This window comes from Meles meles, chromosome 8 (assembly GCF_922984935.1).
Source record: "Meles meles chromosome 8, mMelMel3.1 paternal haplotype, whole genome shotgun sequence".
NCBI lineage: Eukaryota > Metazoa > Chordata > Mammalia > Carnivora > Mustelidae > Meles > Meles meles.
In genome coordinates, this window is record NC_060073.1 from 119,838,737 (window position 1) to 119,862,728 (window position 23,992).

Genomic DNA, 23,992 nt, shown 5'->3' on the forward strand with positions numbered 1-23,992 from the left:
GGAGCTGCCTCGCACGTGCAGACTTCTCCCAAATATTACCTGCTGACTAACGTCTGGCGCCGCTCCTAGTCCAGCGTCTTCCTCTCCTGGTTCTTAGGGGTCTGTCCATCCCAAGCACACTGGCGGTTTCAGGATGGAGGAGACAAACGGCAAAGCTGTGGCTCCAACAGTAAACTCTGCCACTTGGGCTGTGGGACGTCAGGGGACCTCAGAGCTTTGAGGTGCAAAATGGGAGTAGTATTCACCCTCCTTGCTTCCCACATCTTCAAAGACCAAAACAGAAACACCTTCTACAAACAAGAGACAAAGTGGCAGGATTCTTAAAGGCAGGGGATTTGGGGCCAAACAGAGCAGGAGTTAAAGCCCGATTTTGATACTAAGTGACTGCAGGATCTTGGACACATTGTCTAACCAAAGTAAGTGAGATGACTGTGACGATTATGGGAGAAGAGGGAACCCATGTGCAGGGCAACAAGCCTGCGTTAACAGGTTTTCTTGATGAACGTGGGGCTATACATGGCCTCATCGCAAGGAAGAGAAAAAACAGGGAGGAAGTATCAGAGAGACCTGAATGGAGATGTCAGTGTATATAAATTTGAGTTTTGTGTTTTTTCAATTGAGGTGTTGTTGACAGACAGTGTCCCATTAGTTTCAGGTGTGACACGCAGTGGTTCAGCAAGCCGCTCCTGATGCTGCCATCTGCCACCGCACAACGTTGCTGCAAGACACTGACTGAGCTCCCTGTGCTGTGCTCCCTCCCGTGAACTGTTCCTTCCGGAACTGGAAGCCTGACCTCCAGTCCCCTCCCCCCGATTTGCCCAACCTCTGCCCCCTCTCCTCTGGCGATCGCAGTCTGTTCTTTATTGATGGGTCTGTTTCTGCTTGTTTTGACTCTTAGATTTCACATATGAGTGTTTGTCTTTCACTGTCTGACTTATTTCATTTAGCAGAATACCCTCTAGGTCCATCCACGTGGCTGCAAATGCCGAGATCTCATTCTTTTTTGTGGCTGAGTAATATTCCATGGGGTATATACACCCCTTCTTCATCCATTCACCCTCGTGGGCACTTACACCACTTACACACTGTAAATAACTACTGTAAATAACACTGCTAAAATCAAGGGGTGCATGTGTCTTTCCAATTACTGTATTTACTTTTCTCTAGGTAAACATCCGGCAGTGGCATTACTAGATCCTATGGTATTTCGATTTTTAATTTTTTTAAAAGAATCCTTTATGTTGGCGGGGGGGGCATGCACACACATGTTAGAGCAGAGGGAGGAGCAGAGGGAGAGAATTTCAAGCAGACTCCCTCTGAGCTCAGAGCCTGACAAGGGGCTTGATGGACCCTGAGATCATGACCTGAGCTAAAACCAAGAGTCTCTCTCTTAACCCTCTGAGCCACCCAGGAGCCCCTTATTTTTTTGAGACACCTCCAGACTGTGTTCCATAGCATCTGTACCAGTTTGTACTCCCAACATGGCCAACAGTGCATGCAAGTTCCCTTTTTATACATTCTTGGCGATACATTGTTTCTTGGTTTTGCGGTTTTAGCCATTCTCACAGATGTAAGGTGGTTTCTCATTGTGGTTTTAACTTGCATTTCTCTGATGAATAGTAATGTTGAGTATGTTTTCAAGATGTAAATTTTTGACATTTGAATATTATCTACACTTTCTAAGTCTTCCCAACAAAATATTAGGTCATCAGCAATAAATTACAACAAAAAATTTTCTTAAATTTTCTTTTCTCCAAAGAAAAGAATCTTGATTTTCAGAGTTTGTATTAGATCTTGTCTTTTGACCCTGATTTTGGTTTAGTTCCTCAGTAACAATGTATTAAATAGATAAATGACATATATTTGCTTTTCTCTGGAGCCTGTCCAAATGTCCTGTGTTTCTCAAGTTTACCAACGGGGTTTGCAAGATCTTCCAAAGATCTCTCAGATGTGGGTTAGGTCCTTGCTGATGAAGTCCTGAACATAAGAGATATTATGTATGCAGAGTAGTATGATCAGGCTGGTGGGAAGTTGCTTACTTTGTATCTTTCCTGAACCCACCGGAGAGTTTGGCAGAGTACATGACTTTTCCATACTTTGATTATGTTTTATAAAAATCTCCTTTCTTTGGATATGAAGAAGATCTTTATGATGCTAAGATAGTTCAGAAATTACTCAGCAGCACAACAATTAGTGCACATTAAAAGAACAGTAAACCTAAAGATAGAATTTTTCCATTGGTTTTCCCTACACATGGTCAAGGCACTGATAAATTCCAGTGTGTATCACAGCGCACGTGCTGCTTCGCCGTTGCTGATGTTTGTTCTGCTTTGTCTGTCCTAGAATGACTACAAAAAACTGTCGATGCAGTGCAAAGACTTTGTCGTTGGACTCCTTGATCTGTGCAGAAATACGGAAGAAGTAGAGGCCATCCTGAACGGGGATGCTGACATGCGCCACAGTGGGGGAGATCACGCTCGTCCAAATCTCAGCCGCTTAAAACTTGCCATTAAATATGAAGTAAAAAAAGTAAGATCAGGCCTGAAGCCCCATTTATATCATTTCTGTTTTTCTTGGTGCTGGGTCAGGATGAAGGGTCACCATGATTACCCTGGGCTGAGTTTTTCTAATCTATAGGTGCCCAGGGCAAGTCCTCTGTAATCCAAAGAGCCTCGCTGTGAGTCATTGAACCCACTGTACACGCCCGTCTTTGAAATCTAGACTTGTTTATGCCACGATTGCTGCTCTCCTTAACTTAACCAATGACATAAAAATGACTGCATGTGTCCAGATTATAAGGTTTTGGGTACAGGGAAGGAACACCAGTGTTTGAGACCCAGTTCCATTTCCCATCTGTTGATGTGTTCCAGGACCTACGCCCTCCAATCCTTCCAGTGCTATTTGTGGGGTACTTTCAGCCTGGGTCTTAATGGAGCGCCCACATTCGTGATTGCTTTCTGAAGTTAAATATCTTTAAAAAACCAGTTTTTAAGGATAGGCTCTATTAAAAAAAAGTTTGTATAGGTTTTTTATTACATAATAAAGTAGTCTAATAAAAGTCATACATGCTTATGGTAAAGCAGTGTAGACATGCCCCCTTTTTCCCTTCGCAACTTTTTTTGTCCTTTAGGATTTTACTTTTAAGTAATTTCTATACCTAGTGTAAGACTTGAACTAATGGCCCCAAGATCAAGAGTCACGTGTTGCAGGGACTGAACCCACCAGGCGCCTCTCTGTATTCCCAATTCTTAATGGAGAGTAGTTAATCCCTATTATATTCCTTTCCACAAATTTATATTTTGGACATCTTCACATCTCAGTTAATAAACATCCATCTCATCTTTTCAAAGGCTGTGTTGATGTATTATTGTTCCATTTAGTCAACTTACTATCAGAGAGTTTATTTTTTCTTTCAGGTTTTTGTTAATTCAAAATATTTGCTACGTTTCCCTTCACAGAAAGTGTGCCAGTTTATACACATGGCAGTGGCGTATCAGAGGGCTTATTTTTTTATATTCAAGATGTGTGTTGTTAAATCTTACCATTCCGAGAAGATAAACATTGTATCATGTTTTAATTACCTTCAAGGTTAATCATCCTTAAGCTTTAGTAGTTCCTTTATCTAACTTTTGAATTTTTTTAATCAATTTTTATTTCACATTATTGTTTTTTGTCTATCACATCATATTGCCTTCTGTCATATGTGGCATTCATTTATAAAAATAAATATGTGAGAAAAAATTCTGAAAGATAACAAGTAGAATTTAATTATAAAGTTTTCTCAATTGAAAGAGTTTATGGCACAGGAATAAAAGTACATCAATGGTATAGAATATGTAGTCCAGAAACAGACCCATATACCAATGGGGTAAACAGATATAGCCCTGTAGGTCAGTGGGGAAAGGTGGCTTGCTTTCTTATTTTTACTTTTTTAAAGATTTTTATTTATGTATTTAAAAGAGACAGAGAGAGAGAAAGAGCATGAGCAGGGGGAGCAGCAGAGAGAGAGTGATAAGCAGGCTCCCTGCTGAGCCGGACTTGAAGCCAGGACCCTGTGATCATCACCTGAGCCGATCATGACCTGAGCCGAAGGCAGACGCTTCACCTTCTGGACCACCCGGGTGTCCCAGTGGTGTGCTTTTTTATTTTTATTTTATTTTTTTAAAAGATTTTATTTATTTATTTGACAGAGATCACAAGCAGGCAGAGAGAGAGAGAGAGAGGAGGAAGCAGGCTCCCCGCTGAGCAGAGAGCCTGATGCGGGGCTCAATCCCAGGACCCTGAGATCGTGACCTGAGCCGAAGGCAAAGGCTTTAACCCACTGAGCCACCCAGGCACCCCGTGGTGTCCTTTTTTTTTTTAAAAAAAAGTATTTAAACAAATAAATAACAGTATTTAAACATCTGGGCCACTAAGATCTTGACATCACTCTTACAAGATGGGAAAAAACATGTAAGAGTCCTTGTGCAAAGCGTTGATGAATCTTTTTATAATATTAAACTTCAGAATTTTTTCTGTGCTTCCAAAGAAAGCCCATTAGTCATAAAGAAAGAGTTTGATAGACTGGAATTTTCAAATTTATGTAATACCTATTGGAACCTCCTGCTGCCTTGCTTGATGCCTGTCCACTGGGTGCTTTATGTTTGTTCTTTCTCCAATAGTATTTCTCATGGGAGACCACGGAACATAACACTAGAACACAGGAAGGGGCTCCTGAACTTTTCTCTAACCAAGCTATCTCCCTGCTAGTTTGTAGCTCATCCGAACTGCCAGCAACAGCTTCTGTCCATCTGGTACGAGAACCTGTCCGGTCTACGGCAGCAGACAATGGCGGTGAAGTTTCTGGTGGTCCTCGCGGTGGCCGTGGGATTGCCCTTCCTGGCCCTCATCTACTGGTTTGCCCCGTGCAGCAAGGTATGTCTGCGAAGCCTGCCCGTGCGCCGTCCCCCCAGGTCTGTCCCGCTGTGCAGGTCCAGGCCGGCCTGGCAGGGGAAGTTCTCTCCCCCACAAGAAAATCTCATGGAAGCCACAGCTGGGCTGAAATAATATTACTGTTTTCAATATTACAAAAATAACATCTATTTGCTATAGGAGATAGAGGGGGAAAGGGATAGAAAATTAACCCGTAATCCCTGTGGCTGGATCAAGAAAGAAGACCGAGGGCGCCTGGGTGGCTCAGTGGGTTAAGCCGCTGCCTACGGCTCAGGTCATGATCTCAGGGTCCTGGGATCGAGTCCTGCATCGGGCTCTCTGCTCGGTGGGGAGCCTGCTTTCCCCTCTCTCTCTGCCTGCCTCTCTGTCTACTTGTGATCTTTCTCTGTCAAATAAATAAATAAAATCTTTAAAAAAAAAAAAAAGAAAGAAGACCGAGTCACTGCTGAGTGGATTTCCTCTCCGTCCCCTCTGGAGGCGTGTCTGCTCATACATGGCTATAAAGTTTAACGAGGTCATAGTATGCATGCGCAGATATCTCAGTGTAATCCTAAAAGATACTTTTCTTGTCTTTTACTCCTCCGCTGGCAAAGTTCAAGGTGAAAGTTCTTTTTCTTGTATTCTGTCCCGCGTTAACAACAGTCGTACTCATCGTGTTTTTGAAGCCACATTTCTGGAATGGCTACGTCTCAGCTCTGAGAGTCAGGCTAATAATTCTACAGCTCTGTGGCCAAGACGTCTGTCGGACTGTCCATGTGCCGCGTAGAAATGTCAGTCGAATGCTTGCTGCTCCTTTTCAAACACCTGCAGCAGGTGGATCCGAACACCTGTGTCTCCGTGACCAGCGTGATGTCCTCTTGTTACTTAGTCACACAGTTGCTGCGTTAGCTCGCAGGGACCTTTCTAAGTGGGTCCTGGCGACCACTGGTGCCGGGCTTCCTGCACAGAGGGAGTGACCGGGATCCTTCCAGCACCACGATGAGAACTGCTGGAAACGGATTCTTCCTGAGGGCAAAATCTGTCATTTCCCTTAAAACACAGAAGGCCCCCAAATTGAGATTTTATAAGTAAAACATAAATGGTAAAAAGAAAGAGATTTACTAGAATGAGAAATTAGTAGCACAGATCTTCTAGAAAGTTGTAGTTTTTCTGTTCTTCCCTTTGTCATAGGGATGACAGATTTCAGCCTGAAACAGAAATCCTGAAGCATCCACGTGCTTGGACGTGAAGGGCCACGTCTATGTGTGTGGGTGTTCTCTTCGTCCCTTGCGTTTCCCGAGTGTCCTGAGATTTGCAGCTGAACTGAGTGGGTGGGGGGCTGCTCAGAATTACCCTCGTTCCCTGATGACTCTGTGGTCAGCTCAACTGTAGTATCTTTCCAAATGGAATGACTGTCCTTCTCCATCCGCATCCCGGGGGTCCAGCACCTGATGCCTTCCAGAAGGCTGGGTGTTTTGACAAGAGACTATTATTGCCAGTTCTTACAGTTTCTTAGATTTTGACTGAATCCTCATTAACCCGATTTCCTTCACTATTTCTTCTTCCCTGGTCATGTTTCTTCTTTGGCATCTGCTCTCCATCCTTATTTATGAGCCCTGAGGCAAATAATCAAATTAAAGGACACTGTTGAGGTGTTTTTTTTAAACTAAAGTCTGTTTTCCCACCCGTTATTTAGCCTTTGAAACATGATGAGCAAGTTGGTTTTCCCCTTAACAATGAACATAAACATTTACAGGTTATGGGGGAATATTTGCTTAAGCTGTATTAATGCTTTTATTTAAAATACTGTTTTAAATACTAGGGGCACCTGGGTGGCTCAGTGGGTTAAGCATCCAACTCTGGATTTCAGCTCAGGTCATGATCTTAGGGGTGTGAGTTCAAGACCTGCACTGGGTTCCGTGCTGGTCGTGGAGCTCCTTGAGGAAAAAAAAATACTACTTTCAATACTAAGCAGTTTCCAGCACACCCATGAGAGTCAAGCCAGATCAGCCCACAGGCTGTGCACCTTGACAGAGTCCCTGTGTCCGTGTAAAGTTGGTTTTCTTTCCTCAAGTCTGATTTCTTCTTGCAGAGTTTTTTCTTTACTTGTTTTCTTTTTCCACCATAACCCAAATATGTTTTATGCTCATTACAATAAAAATAGGTCATGTCATGACCTCAAATTATTTTAGCTTAAGCTAGCGTCAACTTTTAAAAAAAAATGTTTTATTTAAATGTAATTAATTAACATAGAGCTATTATTGGTTTTGAGGTAGAGGTCAGTAATTCATCAATTGGATATGACCCCCAGGGCTCATCACACCTCTGCCTCCTTCATGCCCATCCCCCAGCCACCCCTCCCCAGCTCCGCCCTCCCAGCAACCCTCAGTTTGTTGCCTACGATTAAGAGTCTTTTATGGTTCGTCTCCCGCTCTGATTTCATCCTATTTTATTTTCCCTCCCTTCCCCTCTTTTCATCTGTTTTGTTTCTTAAATTCCACATCTGAGTGAGATCATATAGTATTTGCCATCCTCTGACTGACTTGTCCTACTTACTGTGGGACATCAGGGAGAACCAGATCTTGCCATTTACAATGACGTGGCTGGAGCTCGAGGGTATCATGCTGGGCGACACAGGTCACTCAGTGATTGCTTCAACCTTTTCTGTTCCCGTGGGCGTCTGGCAGTTAGGTGTTTAGTCGTCCGTAGATACTGGAGAAAAGTAAAATATACAATATCCAAAGCCAAGTATCTCTTCCAGCAGTTGCCCTCAGGAAAGGGTCAGGTGCATCAGTTACCGTCTTCAGTTGGTAAGTCCCCTTCTTTTCAGTTTCTTTTTTTTTTAGAAATCTGTTTACAGCTGAGCATGTATAGATGACAGGTTTTACTAAAATGGGTAACTCATTTCAATTCCTAAAATCCACTGAACGGTGCCAAAATCTCCCTTAGTTTAAAGAGACACACAACTCTCAATGATCTTTAGTAAGAGACAGAGGTATGGGGGCGCGGGGGGCTCCGTGGGCTGGGCATCAGACTCTTGGCTTGCACTCAGGTTGTGATCTCAGGGTGGTGAGATCGAGCCCCGTGGAGCTCAGCCGCGGTCCACTGGACAGTCTCTCCCTCTGTCCCTCCCCCCGCTTGCACTCTTTCTCTGTCTCTAATTAAACAAATCTTAAAAAGAAAGAAAAGAAATAGAGGGTCATGAACATCCAAACACACCATTTCAGTCTCCAGCCAATCAAATTCTTATTTGTTTTGTGTGTGTTTGCTTTTTTTGCCTTTAAACTCTAGCACATTTCATAGGCAGCAAAGGTGCCTGGTTTGATTCTCCTCTCCCTTTCCTGAGTCAAACCAAGAGGGACCACACCGCGCGGAGGAGCTGGGCGGGAGTCTCACGTTCTGCCCTGAGGGACAGGACAGTCCAGCTCTCAGAGCCCTCCGCCCTGCGGCCCACCCACGGTGGGCAGCTTTGTTCTCAACCCCATTTTCATCCCCAACCTTTAAAGAGCTCATATTTTTACAGAAACGTGGTTCAGGACCGGAGGCAAAAGAAAATCAAACCTACCTTGTCATGCACGTGTTCTCGCTTCACCCTTATGAGGCTCTATCTGAACAGGATCTCTAAAAACACCAAAAAAATACATTCTTCAATTCAAGCTAATGAGCCTCTTATGGAAGTATGAGTTTTAGACACATTCATCGCTGATTTTTACCAGGACTTTGGATTGGCTCTGGCGTCTGTGCAGGTGTACCTAGATCTGTGGATCTGCTGGCCTAAAGCACCAAGCTAGGTCTGGACAGACAGACCTGACACTATGCCTGGAGTAAGATTCTCAGTATCAAGAGAGAAGAGACTAGGGTGCCTGGTGGTTCAGTCAGTGAAGCATCTGCCTTCGGCTCAGGTCATGATCTCAAGGCCCTGGGATGGAGCCCCGCATCGGGCTCCCTGCTCACGGGGAGTCTGCTTCCCCCTCCGCACCCCTCCGCCCATCTTCACTCACATGCTCTCTCAGGCTCTTTCTCTCAAACAAATAAGTAAAATCCTTTTTAAAAAAGAGAGAAGAGAATAAACTATGATCTATTTCAGCCTTAACATTTATGATCTTGGACAACATGGACGAGTAAGGTCTGTAGGAGCAGAGAACTTTGCCACACCCCTTGCAGGACAGCATTTAGCTTTTTTCCATAGGAGAAGAACCTTCTTTTTTTTCCCTTGAGGAATCGACATATCTCTATACTTTATCTGTTTTTAAAAAAGATTTTATTTATTTATCTGACAGAAATCACAAGTAGGCAGAGGCAGGTGGGGGGTGGGAGGAAGCAGGCTCCCCACTGAGCAGAGAGCCCAATGCGGGGCTCGATCCAGAACCAGAGATCGTGACCTGAGCCTAAGGCAGAGGCTTAACCCACTGAGCCACCCAGGCGCCCGTCTCTCTACTTTAATGAAAAAATAGGCAGTTGTTTGTAAACCACATAGAAGCATTAACTGTGAGCAGGAACGCCTGCTTTCAGATTCTAGCCCCGCTGCTCAGGAGCCGTGTGGCATCTCGGCCAGTTTCTGGATCTCCCATCCTCTGGTTCTTCATCGTCTACACAGCATTGTAGCGGCACCTGCCCTCACACTGGGGTCACGGTGACGCGAGTGGACAGAGTACAGCACTGGGATCATACCCTGCACAGAAGCGTGCTAGCCAGGTGTTGGTGGTGCTATAAATTACACACTTTTCTGTTATAACACATTCAATTGAAAATCTGTAGAAAGCCATGAGCCGTCTCCTCAGAAACCCGCACATATATACTGAGTCGTTCAGCATTTTGGGGGATGGGTGCAGAGCCCTGGAGACTCATCATCCCGGACCCAAACCGTCCCCCTGGCCCTGAGGATTTGTGCATCGCACACCCAGACTCATCCTGTGCTGGGAGCCCAGGAGCTCCGGCTGCCTTCGTGCTTCCCGCGAAGAACCTGATTTTCACATCATTTAGGACTTTCACTCGCTGCTACTCAACTCATGAGGGAGGGAACCTGGACCTGAAGTTCCCTTGTTGGGCTTTAAATCCAGCATCATTCCGGGACCTCATTCTGAGTACCTCATGGGAGCTGCCTTCCTTCGGGGTCCTGGTCCTCAGGCTGCTTCTCCTGTTAGCAGGACACCAGCCCCGCAGCCTCCCCAGCACCCGGGCCACTGACAACCGCCTGTAAGGACAGCAGGCAGGACAGACACGGGCCATCGCCAAGCCGATTCTGCTCCAGACCGTCACTGCTGCTTCCTCGGCACCCCATACCCACGGAATGAGTCTGGTGTTCGTGACAGTGATGATACTCTGCTCTGTCCTCGGTCGTAAAATACTCTGTCAGAGTTACGTAGTTTTTTACGAACTTAAGTATCCGTTAACAGGAAAGCGAACTGACCGAATTATAAATCCAAAGCATCAGCCTACCTAGATGAGGGAGGGGACCAACATTTTCAAACAGTGTAAAGGATTTTTATCCGTTCACCAGTTCTATAAATACACACGAGGATCTTAGGAGAGCACTGGAATGCACAGATACCGATTCTCAGGTGCATGCAGGTGTGTTTCCCTAAGCGAAGGGAACAAGCTAAGATTCTCTTTTGCTGTGCGTTGTGCAGATGGGGAAGATTATGCGGGGACCCTTCATGAAGTTCGTGGCACACGCTGCCTCCTTCAGCATCTTCCTGGGACTGCTCGTCATGAACGCGGCTGACAGATTCGAAGGCACCACCCTCCGTCCCAATGAGACAAGCACTGACCATGCGAAACAGCTGTTCAGGATGAAAACCTCCTGCTTCTCGTGGATGGAGATGCTCATTATCTCCTGGGTCGTAGGTGAGGACTGGTTGTCGTTCGTGTGCGCGCGGCTCTGGCAGAAGGTGAGCCCTTCGCACGTCAGGTGCACGGACGCACCCCGTGTGACGCGGGCCGCTACACACCAGGATTTCCTGTGTGTTGTTAGAGCGTGGTTATCCTGGCGTCATTACCAGGGGCACAGTCTTCTCACACACCACAGGCTCCTTAAGTTTCCAAGAAAAACCCGGAAGAAAACAGTAGGAGAGAATCCATCAAATCTGGCCAGATAGGAAGTAACGCTGTTGGTCTTTTGGGAGAGCTGGGACTTCACTTTTAAAAACAGCCACATGATTTTATGTTGAGATTTAGTAATCCGATTTGTTGAACAGCTATTATGTGCAGACTGCTGGAAGCACGTTCCGTATATCCGATCCCACAGCTCCGCAGTCTGTAACATGATGCTAATGTCTGTGTCCTGTGTTTGCCCGAGACCCCCACCCGGTGACTGAAGCAGAGAGAAGGCTTAGGTACTGCACGGCTTGTCGCTGGAGTCAATCGTACTCATGGCTTGTTGTTAAATATAATGCAAAGGAGAAGGTATTTCAATCGGATGTTTGTGAATGAACCAGTTCTGTAGTTAGGTGACTCCTTTGTTAGGTCAGGAGGGCCCCAGGTGACAGAGAGCGCCCTTGCAGGAAGGAAGTTAGTGGGGGGTCAGGTCGATATGTAAATTCGACATGACAAGGATCTGCGGTGTTGTTAGGGGAACAGGAGCACACACAGACGGGACATCTACATCTGATGAGGAGGGCACAGGCAGGGCAGAGTAGGCCTCCCTGCACGTACCTTCCCTCTAAGACTCTGGGGATACGCAGTGTCCCCAGACTGAGTGCTGGGGACGAAGGACACTACCAGGCCTAGAAACGTTGCATGCGAAGCTGTGGAGCTAGGAGGGCCCCTGGCACAGCGTAAAGGTCAGGTGGTGGGCCCCGCTGGAGCTCAGACGCCTGTCCTGGAGGCGCCCTCCCGCCCTCACAGCCACCCCGCTCCCCGCCGCCTTGCTGGAGCGCCCGGCGAGTGCAGGTGCCTCGAAGGTGGAGGCCGTAGGGGCGGTGAGATGGCGGCTGCGGCTTCCCGCGCTGGGGACGGGACCCAGCCGGTCTTAGCGAGGTCAGGGCAGCGGGGAGGTGGGTGAGTCCGGAGGAGAGAGAGCACCGGGGCCACCTCCCCACCAAGTGGGCTGAGGGCGGGGACTCGGGCCTTGGGAAGCGGGGGCGGCGGTCGGGACCGCACCCGGGAGTGCCCGGGCGGCTGCGCTCTGACGGGCGGGGGCAGGGAGACCCGCCTGCTTGGTGCCTGGAGCGGGAGCAGGAAAGCTGAGTAGGTCCGGGCTGTGGGTGCCCTTGGAGTGTGCGTGGGTTGTCCGGAGAAGATGTCCACGAAGTACCGGGAGGCCCAGCTCCACATCGCCTTAAGGGAGGAAGAGAGCGAGGTCTGTCGCAAGCACGTTTGAAATATAATTGACATTTACCAGATACCACCGAACTGTGAGAAATAAATGCCATTTCATTGTGAGCATCTGATGTAAAATAAGAACCGTCCCTGGACGTGGCTGCTGCGTCATCGAGCTGACGGGCCACATGCCGGTTTGGGGTGTGTGTTGGTATACACGCCTACCGAACAGTACTTGGCACGTAGGTCATGTTTAATGCATTTCTGATAATTATATACTATTAAACTTTTCGTTAAGAGTCATACGTTACTTTTAGGGGCGCCTGAGTGGCTCAAAGTGTCCAGCTGAGATGTTTTTGATTTTTTTTTAAGATTTTGTTTATTTATCTGAGAGGGAGAGAGAGCCTGAGTGGGCACCAGCTGGGGGAGGGGCAGATGGAGCCGCAGACTCCCCGCTGAGCAGGCAATCAGCATACCTCACCTGCGGTGCCCCCGAACATCTTTAAATACACTTATATGCGTAGAATCAATGGATCAAAGATTGTCGTTGGATGGGGCCTGGGTGGCTCTGTCGCCAAAGCGTCCCACGCTTGACATTAGCTCAGGTCTTGATCTCAAGGTTGTGAGCTCATGCCCCGAGTTGGGCTCCGTGCTGAGTGTGGGGCCTACTCCAGCCATGAAGAAGTGAAGATTGTTGTTAGTGCACTCTCGAGCCCTGTCCGCTTGTCTTCTAGCGAGCCACTGTGATGGCCGGACTGAGATCTGTGGGGACACGGGAGGCAGGGTTGGACGCGTAGCCTGTGGCCCGGTTTTTGAGGGTTTCGAACAGGAGGCTGAGAACTTTCAAACTTATTTTGTTTTATGGAAGAGCTAAGGCGGGACCAAAATTGAATTGGATCTATTTTCACCCCTTTCCAACGCAGGCATGATATGGGCCGAATGTAAAGAGATTTGGACAGAAGGCCCCAAGGAGTACTTGTTTGAGTTGTGGAACATGCTTGATTTTGGTATGTTGGCCATCTTTGCGGCATCGTTCATTGCAAGATTCATGGCGTTTTGGCATGCTTCCAAAGCCCAGCGCATCGTTGATGCAAATGATACTCTGAAGGACTTGACCAAAGTCACATTGGGAGACAATGTGAAATATTACAATTTGGGTGAGTTTGGAGTGCACAGTCAATGTAAGTTAATAAAAATGCACAGATTTCTGATAAAAGCAAGTCAGTCAGAGTTTGGTCACTGCTCAGTTCTCACAGAATTCCTGGCTTCTTTGGAAGCGTCTGTGTCTGAAGGAGCATGCTCTCTTCTCCTGCCTGTGGTCTTCCTCCTGGCTGGAAACCTCTGGATCCCAAGAACCCTGTCGCTTTTTCTCTCTCAGACCAGCTGGTGCACTGCCATTGGGAATGCCTGTCTTATGTCTTTCATTGTTTTTCTTTGTGTCTATCCAAGACAGCACACGTGTGAGTATCCCTTCCATTTAAGGCACTAAACTATGCAGCCGCAAGGGACTGGTGGGATCCCCAGATGGCTCCTCATAAGTCACATGGCTGTTTCCCAACCAGGCTTTGAACCCGAGGGGAAACAAACAGAAAGCTGGGAGGCCAGATCCCAGCCTCTAGTGCTGATCAAGTTCAGGGTGGACAAGCTAGTGCTGAGCCCCCAGAACGAGGCCGATGTGTCCTTGGGTCTCCAGAGAGCGGTGGTCAGAGCAGCAGGTGTGAGATGGTGTGAGATGCCTTCACAGAGGAGCGGACGAGAATCTCGGGGAAAGGAGGATGGAGCTGAGCCCGGTACGCTCTGTTACCACGTCCTGGGGTAGAAAACACAGGAGGCTTCCCCCTCTCCCCCCAGGAGGAAGGGGAGTCAGGGATGGAAACAGATTTGGGGGGTGCTTAGGGGAAGTCCGTCCTTGAAGAACCCTGGGGTGGGGACGATGGATCCCTTTTGAATGCTCATTTCAAATGCCCCGGTAAGAAATAAGTTAACGTTCTGCTGGCATCTCTGTGAGCCTCTTGGCTGTATCACGTAGAGATCTCTGTATCCCTATTTTCTAATATTTATTTTAATGGTCAACACTTTTTCAAGATGCAGAATTTGGAAATGTGACAGCTACCTATTTATACACTGTACTCATGGACTTAACTATAAAACAGGAGAGTGCTTTGACTAGTTTTCTTGTATCCCTTCCTGATTTCACTTCCCAGCAATAAGAAAATATCATCCTGTTTTTCCTCTTTCTTAGACATTGTTCTTCAGTTTTTTTCATAATGGTTTCATTGGGTTTTGATGACCTAATATAATAATGCCAGAAAAATGAAAAAATGAATACTTGCTACATTTTTATGGGAAAATAGAGTTATTTGAGTGACCAATAAAGGTTGTTTCTAGTAGGCTGAGTACCTGCCAGCAGTTTGCAAGCCCTGGATTACATTACAGTGGGATTTTAGTTTAATGTTAAATAATAAACACTACCCCTTGTGTAGAGCCAAGTGTGTTCTAAACACCAAATACATGTTAGTTTATTGCATTTTCCAGTAGATGAGAGAGGGAGAGTGGGAGTATCTCGTTTTTAAAGAAAATAAAACTAAGAGAAGTTCAATAACCTGGACCAATTTTACACAAACACACACACACACACACACACACACACACACACACACACACACACACAGGGATTTCTGCAGATACCAAGTCCCTAGTTCGAGCTCTTAGCCATGGTGCTATATTTTTATGGAAAATTGCCAGCAAATCAGGAGGATCATCTTCTTATAATTCAGAAGCTTCAATATGCTCGACCCTTAAAGATCACCTTTCCATCAGATATTTGATTGCTAATGTAATTCTGTTTCTTTAGCGGAAAAGAAGTTCCCTAAGTAAACAACTTACGGAAACTCAGGATAACTCTTGTCTTTCCTCTTTCCTAGCCAGGATCAAGTGGGACCCTTCTGATCCTCAAATCATATCTGAAGGTCTTTACGCAATTGCTGTAGTTCTGAGTTTCTCGAGAATAGCTTATATTTTACCAGCCAATGAGAGCTTCGGACCTCTGCAGATATCGCTGGGGCGCACCGTGAAGGACATCTTCAAGTTCATGGTCATCTTCATCATGGTGTTCGTGGCCTTCATGATCGGGATGTTCAACCTCTACTCCTACTACATTGGGGCAAAGCAAAACGAAGCTTTCACCACGTATGTGATCTCAGATGTGCTGGTGGTGGGGACTGTAGATTGACTAAATGTTAGCTCAGCAGGGTACACAGATGTCCCTGGGGTGGTCCCTGATGTTCTGGCAGAGACCTCATCTCATCCTCCTTAGCAGAACAAGAGGATTTTTAAATAAATTGCAAGAATTTGAAAACATGAAAGGCATGGGTACCTGCCTAGTACGAAGTCGTATTAGCAAGCGTTGTCAGTCAGCCCCAGTTGCTCTGGTAAATACCTCGCTGACGTCACTTTATGACCTGCTTCACAACAAGAAGAAACGGAAGCTCAGACAAGTTAGTAACCCTCTGGACGTTGCAGAGCCGCGAGCCTGCAGAAAAGCTGGGCCCTGAGCGCTTGTCCCGGGCTCCAGCCCCGGCGCGCGGACCCTGCACTCTGACTGCTCGGAGACGCCTGGGGACTGGGAAGACGACCACCTTCCTCACCCACTGCCAGACCTTTTCACTGAGGAGATCCAGCTTGTGGATAGTGACGGGAGTTTTGACTTAGATTCCCCATGGCCGCAAGTGTGTTTTCCTAAAGCATGCTTACGGCCGATGACTGGAGTGTTAGGTCGTCCGTGTTGCAGTGAGAAGCGTTGACTGAAACAGAGCCCAGTGTTAGCCGTAGTCTTCTCCAGTCCAGTTTACCAAGGATGAAAGCAGTTCGGCCAAGCCGAGGGCCTTCGCCGTGGCCAGTAATTACACACAAAGCGTTGACATTCCTACCTAAGACTCGTCAGTGATGTTGGTCATAGTGTCTTTGTTTATGTTGTGATATTTTCCTTCAGACATACACTATTATTACCCACTTATTGGACATGAGGAGGAGCATAGATAAGCAGGAAACCTAATAGGACTCCAACAAATTGTATTATTTTTATCAAATAATACATTTAACGCTTCCATTGCCAAGGCTATGCATTGCTTCAGTGTTGCTCTCTGTGGTTATGAGGTTATGTTAACAGCATTTTTAAGTGCTTATTATATGCCAGATTTTGAGCTGAGTGCTTCATTCCTGCAGCCCTGTGGGAAATGAAACTTACGGTACCCATCGTACAGAAAACAGGTTCAGAGAAGGAAAGAATTTTCTCATGAATATCTGCTGATTCGCAGACACTACCTCAACTCACTCTTATTATGGGATTCCTGTCATTCACACAGTGTCCTGCTTTCTCTCTTTATTTTTCCCCAGAGTGGAGGAGAGCTTTAAGACCCTGTTCTGGGCTATCTTTGGACTTTCTGAAGTGAAGTCGGTGGTCATCAACTACAATCACAAGTTCATTGAGAACATCGGTTATGTTCTCTATGGAGTCTACAACGTCACAATGGTCATTGTTTTGCTCAATATGCTAATTGCAATGATCAACAGTTCATTCCAGGAAATTGAGGTATAATTTCCGTACATCTGTATGCTCTGTGACTACATGTTTTGACTTATTCCAAGTGTCGCCTCAGCAATGGTGATGAAAGCATGTGCCCCTTTTCCTCCTTTTCTCTTGCCTGTTTTATGTACTTGTCTGGCCAGTAAGCTAGAAAATTTTAACTTGGCGTGGAGAAATGTCCAATTCACCAATTAAAAAAACAAACAAACCTTAGAAATACTATGTCAGCTTGAATTTATATTTTATTTAAAAAATTATTGTTTACAAATACCACTAGTCTCCAAATCTTTTTTGTAGTGATGTTCAAAATTAACCTGTTCCTGAATTTAGAGTGACAGAATACATTTTTATTCCAGAAATTTTGATCAAATCTGTGATCTCCTGCAGAACAAATTCATCGAATTTATGAGCTACTGCAGAACAAAAGAGTGAATACTTTTTCATGGCTTCTTTTAGAATGTAGAATAATACACTTATATCTTTCAGGGTACTTATAAACATATGCACATTTTGAGATCCTTTGTTTTGTAAGTCTGGTAAAATTTCAGACAGGTTTTGGAAAGAGTGTCTGAGTAGAACTTTACCCTTGAAGACAAGTCTTGGCCTGGTCTTTGGGGTTTGAGAGTGTCTGCAGGCCTTGAGCTCCATGGTGTTAGAAGAATCTGGGTAATTTTGTTTATGCCTCTCGTTGCTGAGCTGTCCTGTGTTTGTGTAGGACGATGCTGATGTGGAATGGAAGTTTGCAAGGGCCAAACTTTGGTTTTCCTACTTTGAGGAGGGAAGAACTCTACCTGTTCCTTTCAACCTGGTGCCAAGTCCAAAGTCCCTGTTTTATCTCTTACTGAGACTTAAAAAATGGATTTCTGAGCTGTTCCAGGGCCGTAAGAAAGGTTTCCAGGAGGATGAGGAGATGAACAAGGTAATTTGATTTGATAGTTTAAAATTACATTTCTTTTTTTTTTTTTTCTAAAGATTTTACCTATCCATCTGACAGACAGAGATCACAAGTAGGCAGAGAGGCAGGCAGAGAGAGAGGAGGAAGCAGGTTCCCTGCTGAGCAGAGAGCCCGATGCGGGGCTCGATCCCAGGACCCTGGAATCATGACCTGAGCCGAAGGCAGAGGCTTAACCCACTGAGCCACCCAGGCGCCCTAAAATTACATTTCTAAATGCAGTGATCATTCAAACCACTGTATTACATTCCTTCAAAAGGAAGTAGTCCATGAGGACGCGTCCGGTCATTCCCCCAGTCGGCATGGTCCTTTGGTTTGTGTCTGTTCAGCAGGAGCTCATTTCCTACTTACAAGAGTGTGGGGAAAATTCGTGAAATGTAACCGTAATAACGAGTCGTCTGTGGTACGCATCGTGGCTCTGGCTCCAGGTCCCCACCTCACCTTCAGTTCACACAGGATGGGGAAGCAGCCGCCACCGATTACGACCTGGGGGATTTGACACTCTTAGCTTCTACACTGAAAACCAGAGACCAACTACTCCCATGCAATATGGGAGACCAGGCTTGGCATTGAGGTTCAAGAGAGAAAGACCACAGAGTAGTCATTGGAACAGTCATCCCGTGGGGCAGCGTGATCTCAAGAAGCCGTGAAAGACATACAGCGTGTAGAAGTGTTTTGGGCACAGGCAGGATGTTGTGTGGAAGTGCATTCGGGGTGGGAACAGTCATCTACACCCAGGAGGAGCACTGAGAGATTCGTTCAGAGGAGAAGGGCCAGCATGGGAACAGGTGTGCCTAAGGTGTCACAGGATGGAGAATGGAAGGAACTGGCTGTTACATCCCCAGAAGGAGGACTGAAGGGGAACAAGGTGAAGGTCTTTAGGTCTCCCGCAGGGTCTCCCATTTTGACTAGGGTGTATACCGAGTCAAATGTTTTCTTTTTTGTTTGTTTGTCATCTCTTCAAAAACAGGAAGAGAGGCAATGGGCAAATTTGCAAATAGATCAATTTTAGTTCTAGGTAAAAACAAACTTGTCATAACAAGATCTATCCAACAGAGGGGGCTGCCTTGTGAGGTAGTGAGTTCCCCGTCATTGCAAGCAATTAGTAAATGCTGGATGACCACTCTTAAGAGTTTTTAGATCTTCCTGCAGTGAGTGGACAGTTGAACCAAATGACTATAAAAGTTTCTTGCAGTTCTAAGATTCTATCACTGAGAGAAAAGAGAAACATTCTAATTTCTGCTCTGTTTTGCTACTCACCACTTGGGGCTGTCAAGTAAACAGTAGGCTCTCTGAGCTTCGGTTTCTCCATCTGCCCTCTGGGAATTCATATCCACATCATAAAGATAAAATCAAATAAATACATGAAAGGGCTTTGAGGATTATAAGGCCATCTTTAAAAGTACTTATTATACTCCTGTCACATTTTTGGAAGACTACCCCATTTACTGTATTCTTCCAGCGTCGAATGTCTAGAACCGGTGAGCTGGGGGAAGGAATTTCTCTCACTTTACTTTTAAGTGTGGCCTTTACAGGTCTAATTAGAACTGCAGCCTGAGGGGTGCTGGGGGCTCGGTCAGCTGGGCGTCCGACTCTTGCTTGAGATTCTTTCCCTCTCTCTCCCCCTCCACCCCTGTAAATGTATAAATCTTAAAAGAAGAAAAAGAGAAAAAGAACTGCAAACTGAGCGAACCTGTTGTGCAGGTGAAGTCTCTGAGTGCTCACCATCGAGAAGAGCCCAGTAGGAGCGCGTTTCTCTTGTTTCTCTTCCTGAACTTTGCTGTAGAGTTAGACCGGGCAGCTTTTAAAATATGGAATAAAGAATGTAGTTGGTTTTGTAATTCTCATTGTAGAATTAGCAATTGTATTCATTTTACTATCTATTCTTAGTTTCATCCTTTTTTTTCTGTCTGTTTTTAAAGAGGAATGAAGAAAAGAAATTTGGAATTTTGGGAAGTCACGAAGACCTTTCAAAATTACCGCTGGACAAAAAGCAGGTAAGATCACATTTGAAAATTACTGCTGGACAAAAAGCAGGTAAGATCACATTTGAAAATACAAAGTCCCGCGTCTGAGCAGGCTTATGTTTTTAGAGAAAAGGACCCATGTTCAGAAGCAGTTTCAAGAAACAGGTAGCAGTCATGAAAGAAGTCAACCATTTTAATTATGCCCCCAAGAACCTGTTACTGAGAGCCGAACGTGGTCAGCGTATTTAAGGCAGATATTCGATGTAGACTGATACTTCCGGTACTTGCAGGCAGTGAAATACAGCAGCAGTGACAGAAAGAAGGCAGACGGAGAGGGTGGAGGACCTCACCGGGGACCGAGGGGGACACGAGGGTCCCGCAGCAGCGCAGGTGTCCAGGATGCACCTGTCACGGCTGGTCGGGGAATTCAGGGCCCGTAGTCCTATGCGCGGCTGGTGAGGAGCTGAGCGCCTGCCGGGGCGTGCACTCTACCGTGGCTCAGCATCCCGACCGTGAGGACACTGGCTTCCTCCTCCTGGTGTGTGCGTAGTAGGGGTACATGCTTGCCTGTCACTGAGGGTCATTGACAATGACATTGTTAGGAGAAGGGCAGGGTACATAGTGAATGGCGACAGATGGCTGCGTGTCCCTTCCCGTCGGACTCCTCAGGCTTAGGGGCTGTGAGTCTGGTCCAGTGGAGGCCGCGCAGTTCTCCGGGGCTTGCCGTAGTCCCACACGGATGACAGCTTCATGTGTCCGCATCACAGAGCAGACCAGGCCACAGCTCCTCTGCCTGGGCTCAGAAGGGTGCTGCAGGCCACCCTGCAGGGACAAATGCCCAGATCCGATGTCATTGCTTTGTTTTCAAGCTAAGTCCGTGACCTCCCCGACAAGGTGGGGGTACGGGAAGTATCGATCTGGCTTCAGTCTAAATACTGGAAGATTGGGACCTCGCGTCACCCCCGCCCTGCACGGTAGCTCCTGGTGCTTCCCCGAGTCTCGGTTTCCCCATCTGTCCACCAGAGAGGCCAAGGCTGAACCCATCACACCGGCCTGTTGGGACGAGTCGGCAATGCCTTGTGGAGAGCAGACCCACTTGTGCTGAGCGGGTGATGCTTGCATGAGAACAGATCATTGCACAAACACGGGGAACATCCGTTTCCTTACGACAGAAACTATAGTATCTCGGAAATCAAGTAACTCTATTTCTTTGTAATCTCTCCAAAAATGTAGGAAATTAAAATTTATTTTAATCATTTTAATCATCTAAAATGCACTTTATATCATTTTGTAAAAAGATTTATTTATTTGAGAGAGAGAGAGAGAGCACGTACATAGGGGTGTGGGGAGTGTGGGAAGAGGGAGAGAGAGAGAGAATCCAAGCAGATCCCAGGCTGAGCACGGAGCCAGACACAGGCTCGATCCCATGACCCCAAGATCACAACCTGAGTTGGACACCCAACCGACTATGCCACTAGGTGCCCCAGATTTTATCTCTTTTAAAGAGGGGTTGGATCACCGTACACTTTCCAATAGCACGCACTTTAACTCTGGAGGAGAATAAACTCAGAGCCGTGCGGAACCTGTGGTGTCTGATCCTAAGCGTGAATCACAAAGTGTCAATTCTCATGTCAGTTTCACCGTCCAGAGACCCTTGTGCAGTCGTGGGGATGGGCTGCTCTTTCCCGGAGTGTGACCAGCAGACAGTCCCAGTGCCTCTGGGTTGCCTCTGCCTTCCACGGGAGCCACACTCTCAGTCCCAGGCATTCGCAGCAGGTGCAGGACCCTCCCTGGGGCCATCTTTGTGCTCAGCACCATGTCGGCTTGGCTGCCCTTCTCAGTCTTCTTGCCCTCGCCCTTTCATGGGTGAGCCAAGCCTCAGGTTCTGGAAGCTTTTTCTGTCTCTCCTGCTCCTCCTGCCCGTGATCTCTCAGAGGCGGTATTCTGGATACATCTCATCCTTCTAGCTGGTTTTGGCGTTGGATTCCTAGAGGACCGAAGTAACACAACTATCTGCTTTACTTGCCCTGGGCGTGTAAGCTTGTGATGAACAGAAATTGGGGCACACTTCCTTTTGCTTGGTACGTTAACTGTACTCCTGGGGGAGTGGCTTTTACAGCAGCCATTTGTGTTTCTAACTGTTTTTGCCTGCTGTTGCTGAGATGGATCACTGGGACAAGCTTGGCCCTGGTAGGTACTAAGCAAAACTCTCGTGGTTCATTCTTCCTTACCCAGTGTGTGCAGCTTTGTTTTCTTTTCCGCTAAAGTCTACATCTAGAACAGTCAGGCTTCCCTTCCACTTGGATCTTCTCTCTGACCCCTTGAGGATTAAAGAGGTCAGGCTGCATCACTGTCTTTGCAGGCGTGCAGACGCTCCACGGAAATCAGGACAACACTGCATCTTTGCTGAGGGCAGCTCTGGAGGGCACTGAGTGGGGTGCCTGTGAGCGTTAGCTTCCCAGATTCAGTCTGGAAGGGCAGCGTAGTTAAGGTCAGTTTTCTGCCGTCTGGCATGCCTTGTGTAAACCGAAAGTGCCAAACTACTTCCCGAACAAGGGCTCTCTGCAAGCTCCAGGAAAGATCTCACTCAGATCACACAGGTTGGTGTGAACGTGGCTTGCACGCCCGACGTGGTGGACCGACGCGGGGCACAGACGCTGCTGCGTCTTCCGTCTGCTCAGCTCTGGGTTGCATGAGATGTGGGGTTGTTTGTTATATATCCAGGAACTCTGTCCTTTGGCTTTCGGTTAGGTCAGAGCGTGTCTTGTCCATCATTGGATGAAATAATTATGTGACACAGTGGCTCTGGCTCTTTGCTGTCCCCGGATGGCGTCCCCTGTTGACTTTGTATAAATTCCCAATCCTCTTTTCTGGGTACATTGAACTAAAATCTCTGGCAGTGAAGCTTGGAAGTGGGTATTCTGATAAGACCTTAGCATATTCTAGCGCTCATCTGGGGCAGGAATCACAGAACATTTCATTCCCTGCGTGAGGGACACGTCCGTGAGCAGCAGTGGTCCGCAGACCATCCGCAGAAGAGATTGACTGGATTAACACGCAACATGAAACAGGCCCGAGTCCACATAGTGGACACGAGATGGTTCTCCTTCTGTACGACAGAGATGACTGGTACGCTCATAGAGCGCCGACTGTATACCAGGCTCTGAATTCTACACACCTTCTGTCTTTAATGACCTCAAGGAGGGAGGGCTTATGATTTCCCTAATTATGCTAATTATGCATTAGCAAGGTGAGGTTATAGAGCTGAAGGGACTGGCCCAGAGTCTCATTTCAGACCAACAACGGAGGCAGGGTTCGAGGTCAGATCTGCCGATTCCAGCGCGGAGGCTTGAGAAAGCACCGACTGCCGTGCTGTGTCCTTTCTGTGCCCCTGCTGACGGCACAGCGTGTCCAGTTTGGGCTCCTCACTGGCCCCAGGCCGTAGACTAAATGCTAACATCAAGCTAATTACTGGGAAGTGAGGGAGCAGAAGCATGAGGAAGGCAGGAATGTGGTATGAAAGCGAGAGAGTGTGCGTGTGTACTCGGAGCAGGGCTTCCACACAGGAGCTCGCCGTCCCCACTCCCGCTGCATCGCTCCTGTGAGGACTGGCCGCAGACACCCAGATCCCTAAGGGTTCTGACCATTCCTGTGGCCTCCGGAACCCGCGGAGTTCGCACCTGTCCCGAGCTGTGGACGCCGGCCCGCATTACCGCGTCTCGCCACCAGGGGTACCGCAGCTCCCTCGCACTATAAGGGCGTCTCTCCCGGCGCCCGATTTCTTTCTAGAGTTGTTGCCCGTGTGCTTATTCAACAGCCACTCTGTATTACACACTGACTAGAATTTCCTGTCATATTTGCGTCCAATTTCATATTTCAGATTTAGAGAAGAGCTAGGCACATAAATCATCCAAATGCATTTGTAACTGTTCAGTGGTAGACCTCTGAACGACCCTGGGGGTTCCCAGCCAGGGGCGGTCTGAAGCCTGGTCTGAGTGCCTCAGGGTGCATTCATAATCCCTGGTGACGCTGTGGCTGTCGCAGCCAGGGAGGGAGCTGCTCCGGGCGTCTAGTCGGTAGAGTCCAGGAACACCACTCAGAGTTCTACAGGGCACAGCAAAACCGCAATAAGAATTATGTAGCCGTGGGGTGCCTGGGTGGCTCAGTGGATTAAGCCGCTGCCTTCGGCTGGGGTCATGATCTCAGGGTCCTGGGATTGAGCCCCGGGTTGGGCTCTTTGCTCCGCAGGGAGCCTGCTTCCTCCTCTCTCTCTGCCTACCTCTCTGCCTACTTGTGATCTCTCTCTGTCAAATAAAT

The 23,992-nt window shown here is 47.1% G+C and overlaps 1 protein-coding gene across 2 annotated transcripts in view; it reads left to right on the plus strand.

The window, feature by feature from the left end:
* Nucleotides 1-23,992, plus strand: part of TRPC6 (transient receptor potential cation channel subfamily C member 6) — a 107,274-nt gene that overhangs the window by 78,215 nt on the left and 5,067 nt on the right. The window contains exons 3-10 of one of the 2 annotated variants that reach the window (XM_046014309.1): nucleotides 2,344-2,529; nucleotides 4,750-4,914; nucleotides 10,542-10,758; nucleotides 13,095-13,328; nucleotides 15,096-15,360; nucleotides 16,567-16,762; nucleotides 17,472-17,675; nucleotides 19,631-19,705. In XM_046014309.1, coding sequence (XP_045870265.1) covers nucleotides 2,344-2,529; nucleotides 4,750-4,914; nucleotides 10,542-10,758; nucleotides 13,095-13,328; nucleotides 15,096-15,360; nucleotides 16,567-16,762; nucleotides 17,472-17,675; nucleotides 19,631-19,705 — 1,542 coding nt within the window. The remainder of the gene's footprint in view (nucleotides 1-2,343; nucleotides 2,530-4,749; nucleotides 4,915-10,541; nucleotides 10,759-13,094; nucleotides 13,329-15,095; nucleotides 15,361-16,566; nucleotides 16,763-17,471; nucleotides 17,676-19,630; nucleotides 19,706-23,992) is intronic. The other variant, XM_046014310.1, reaches the window with a different exon arrangement.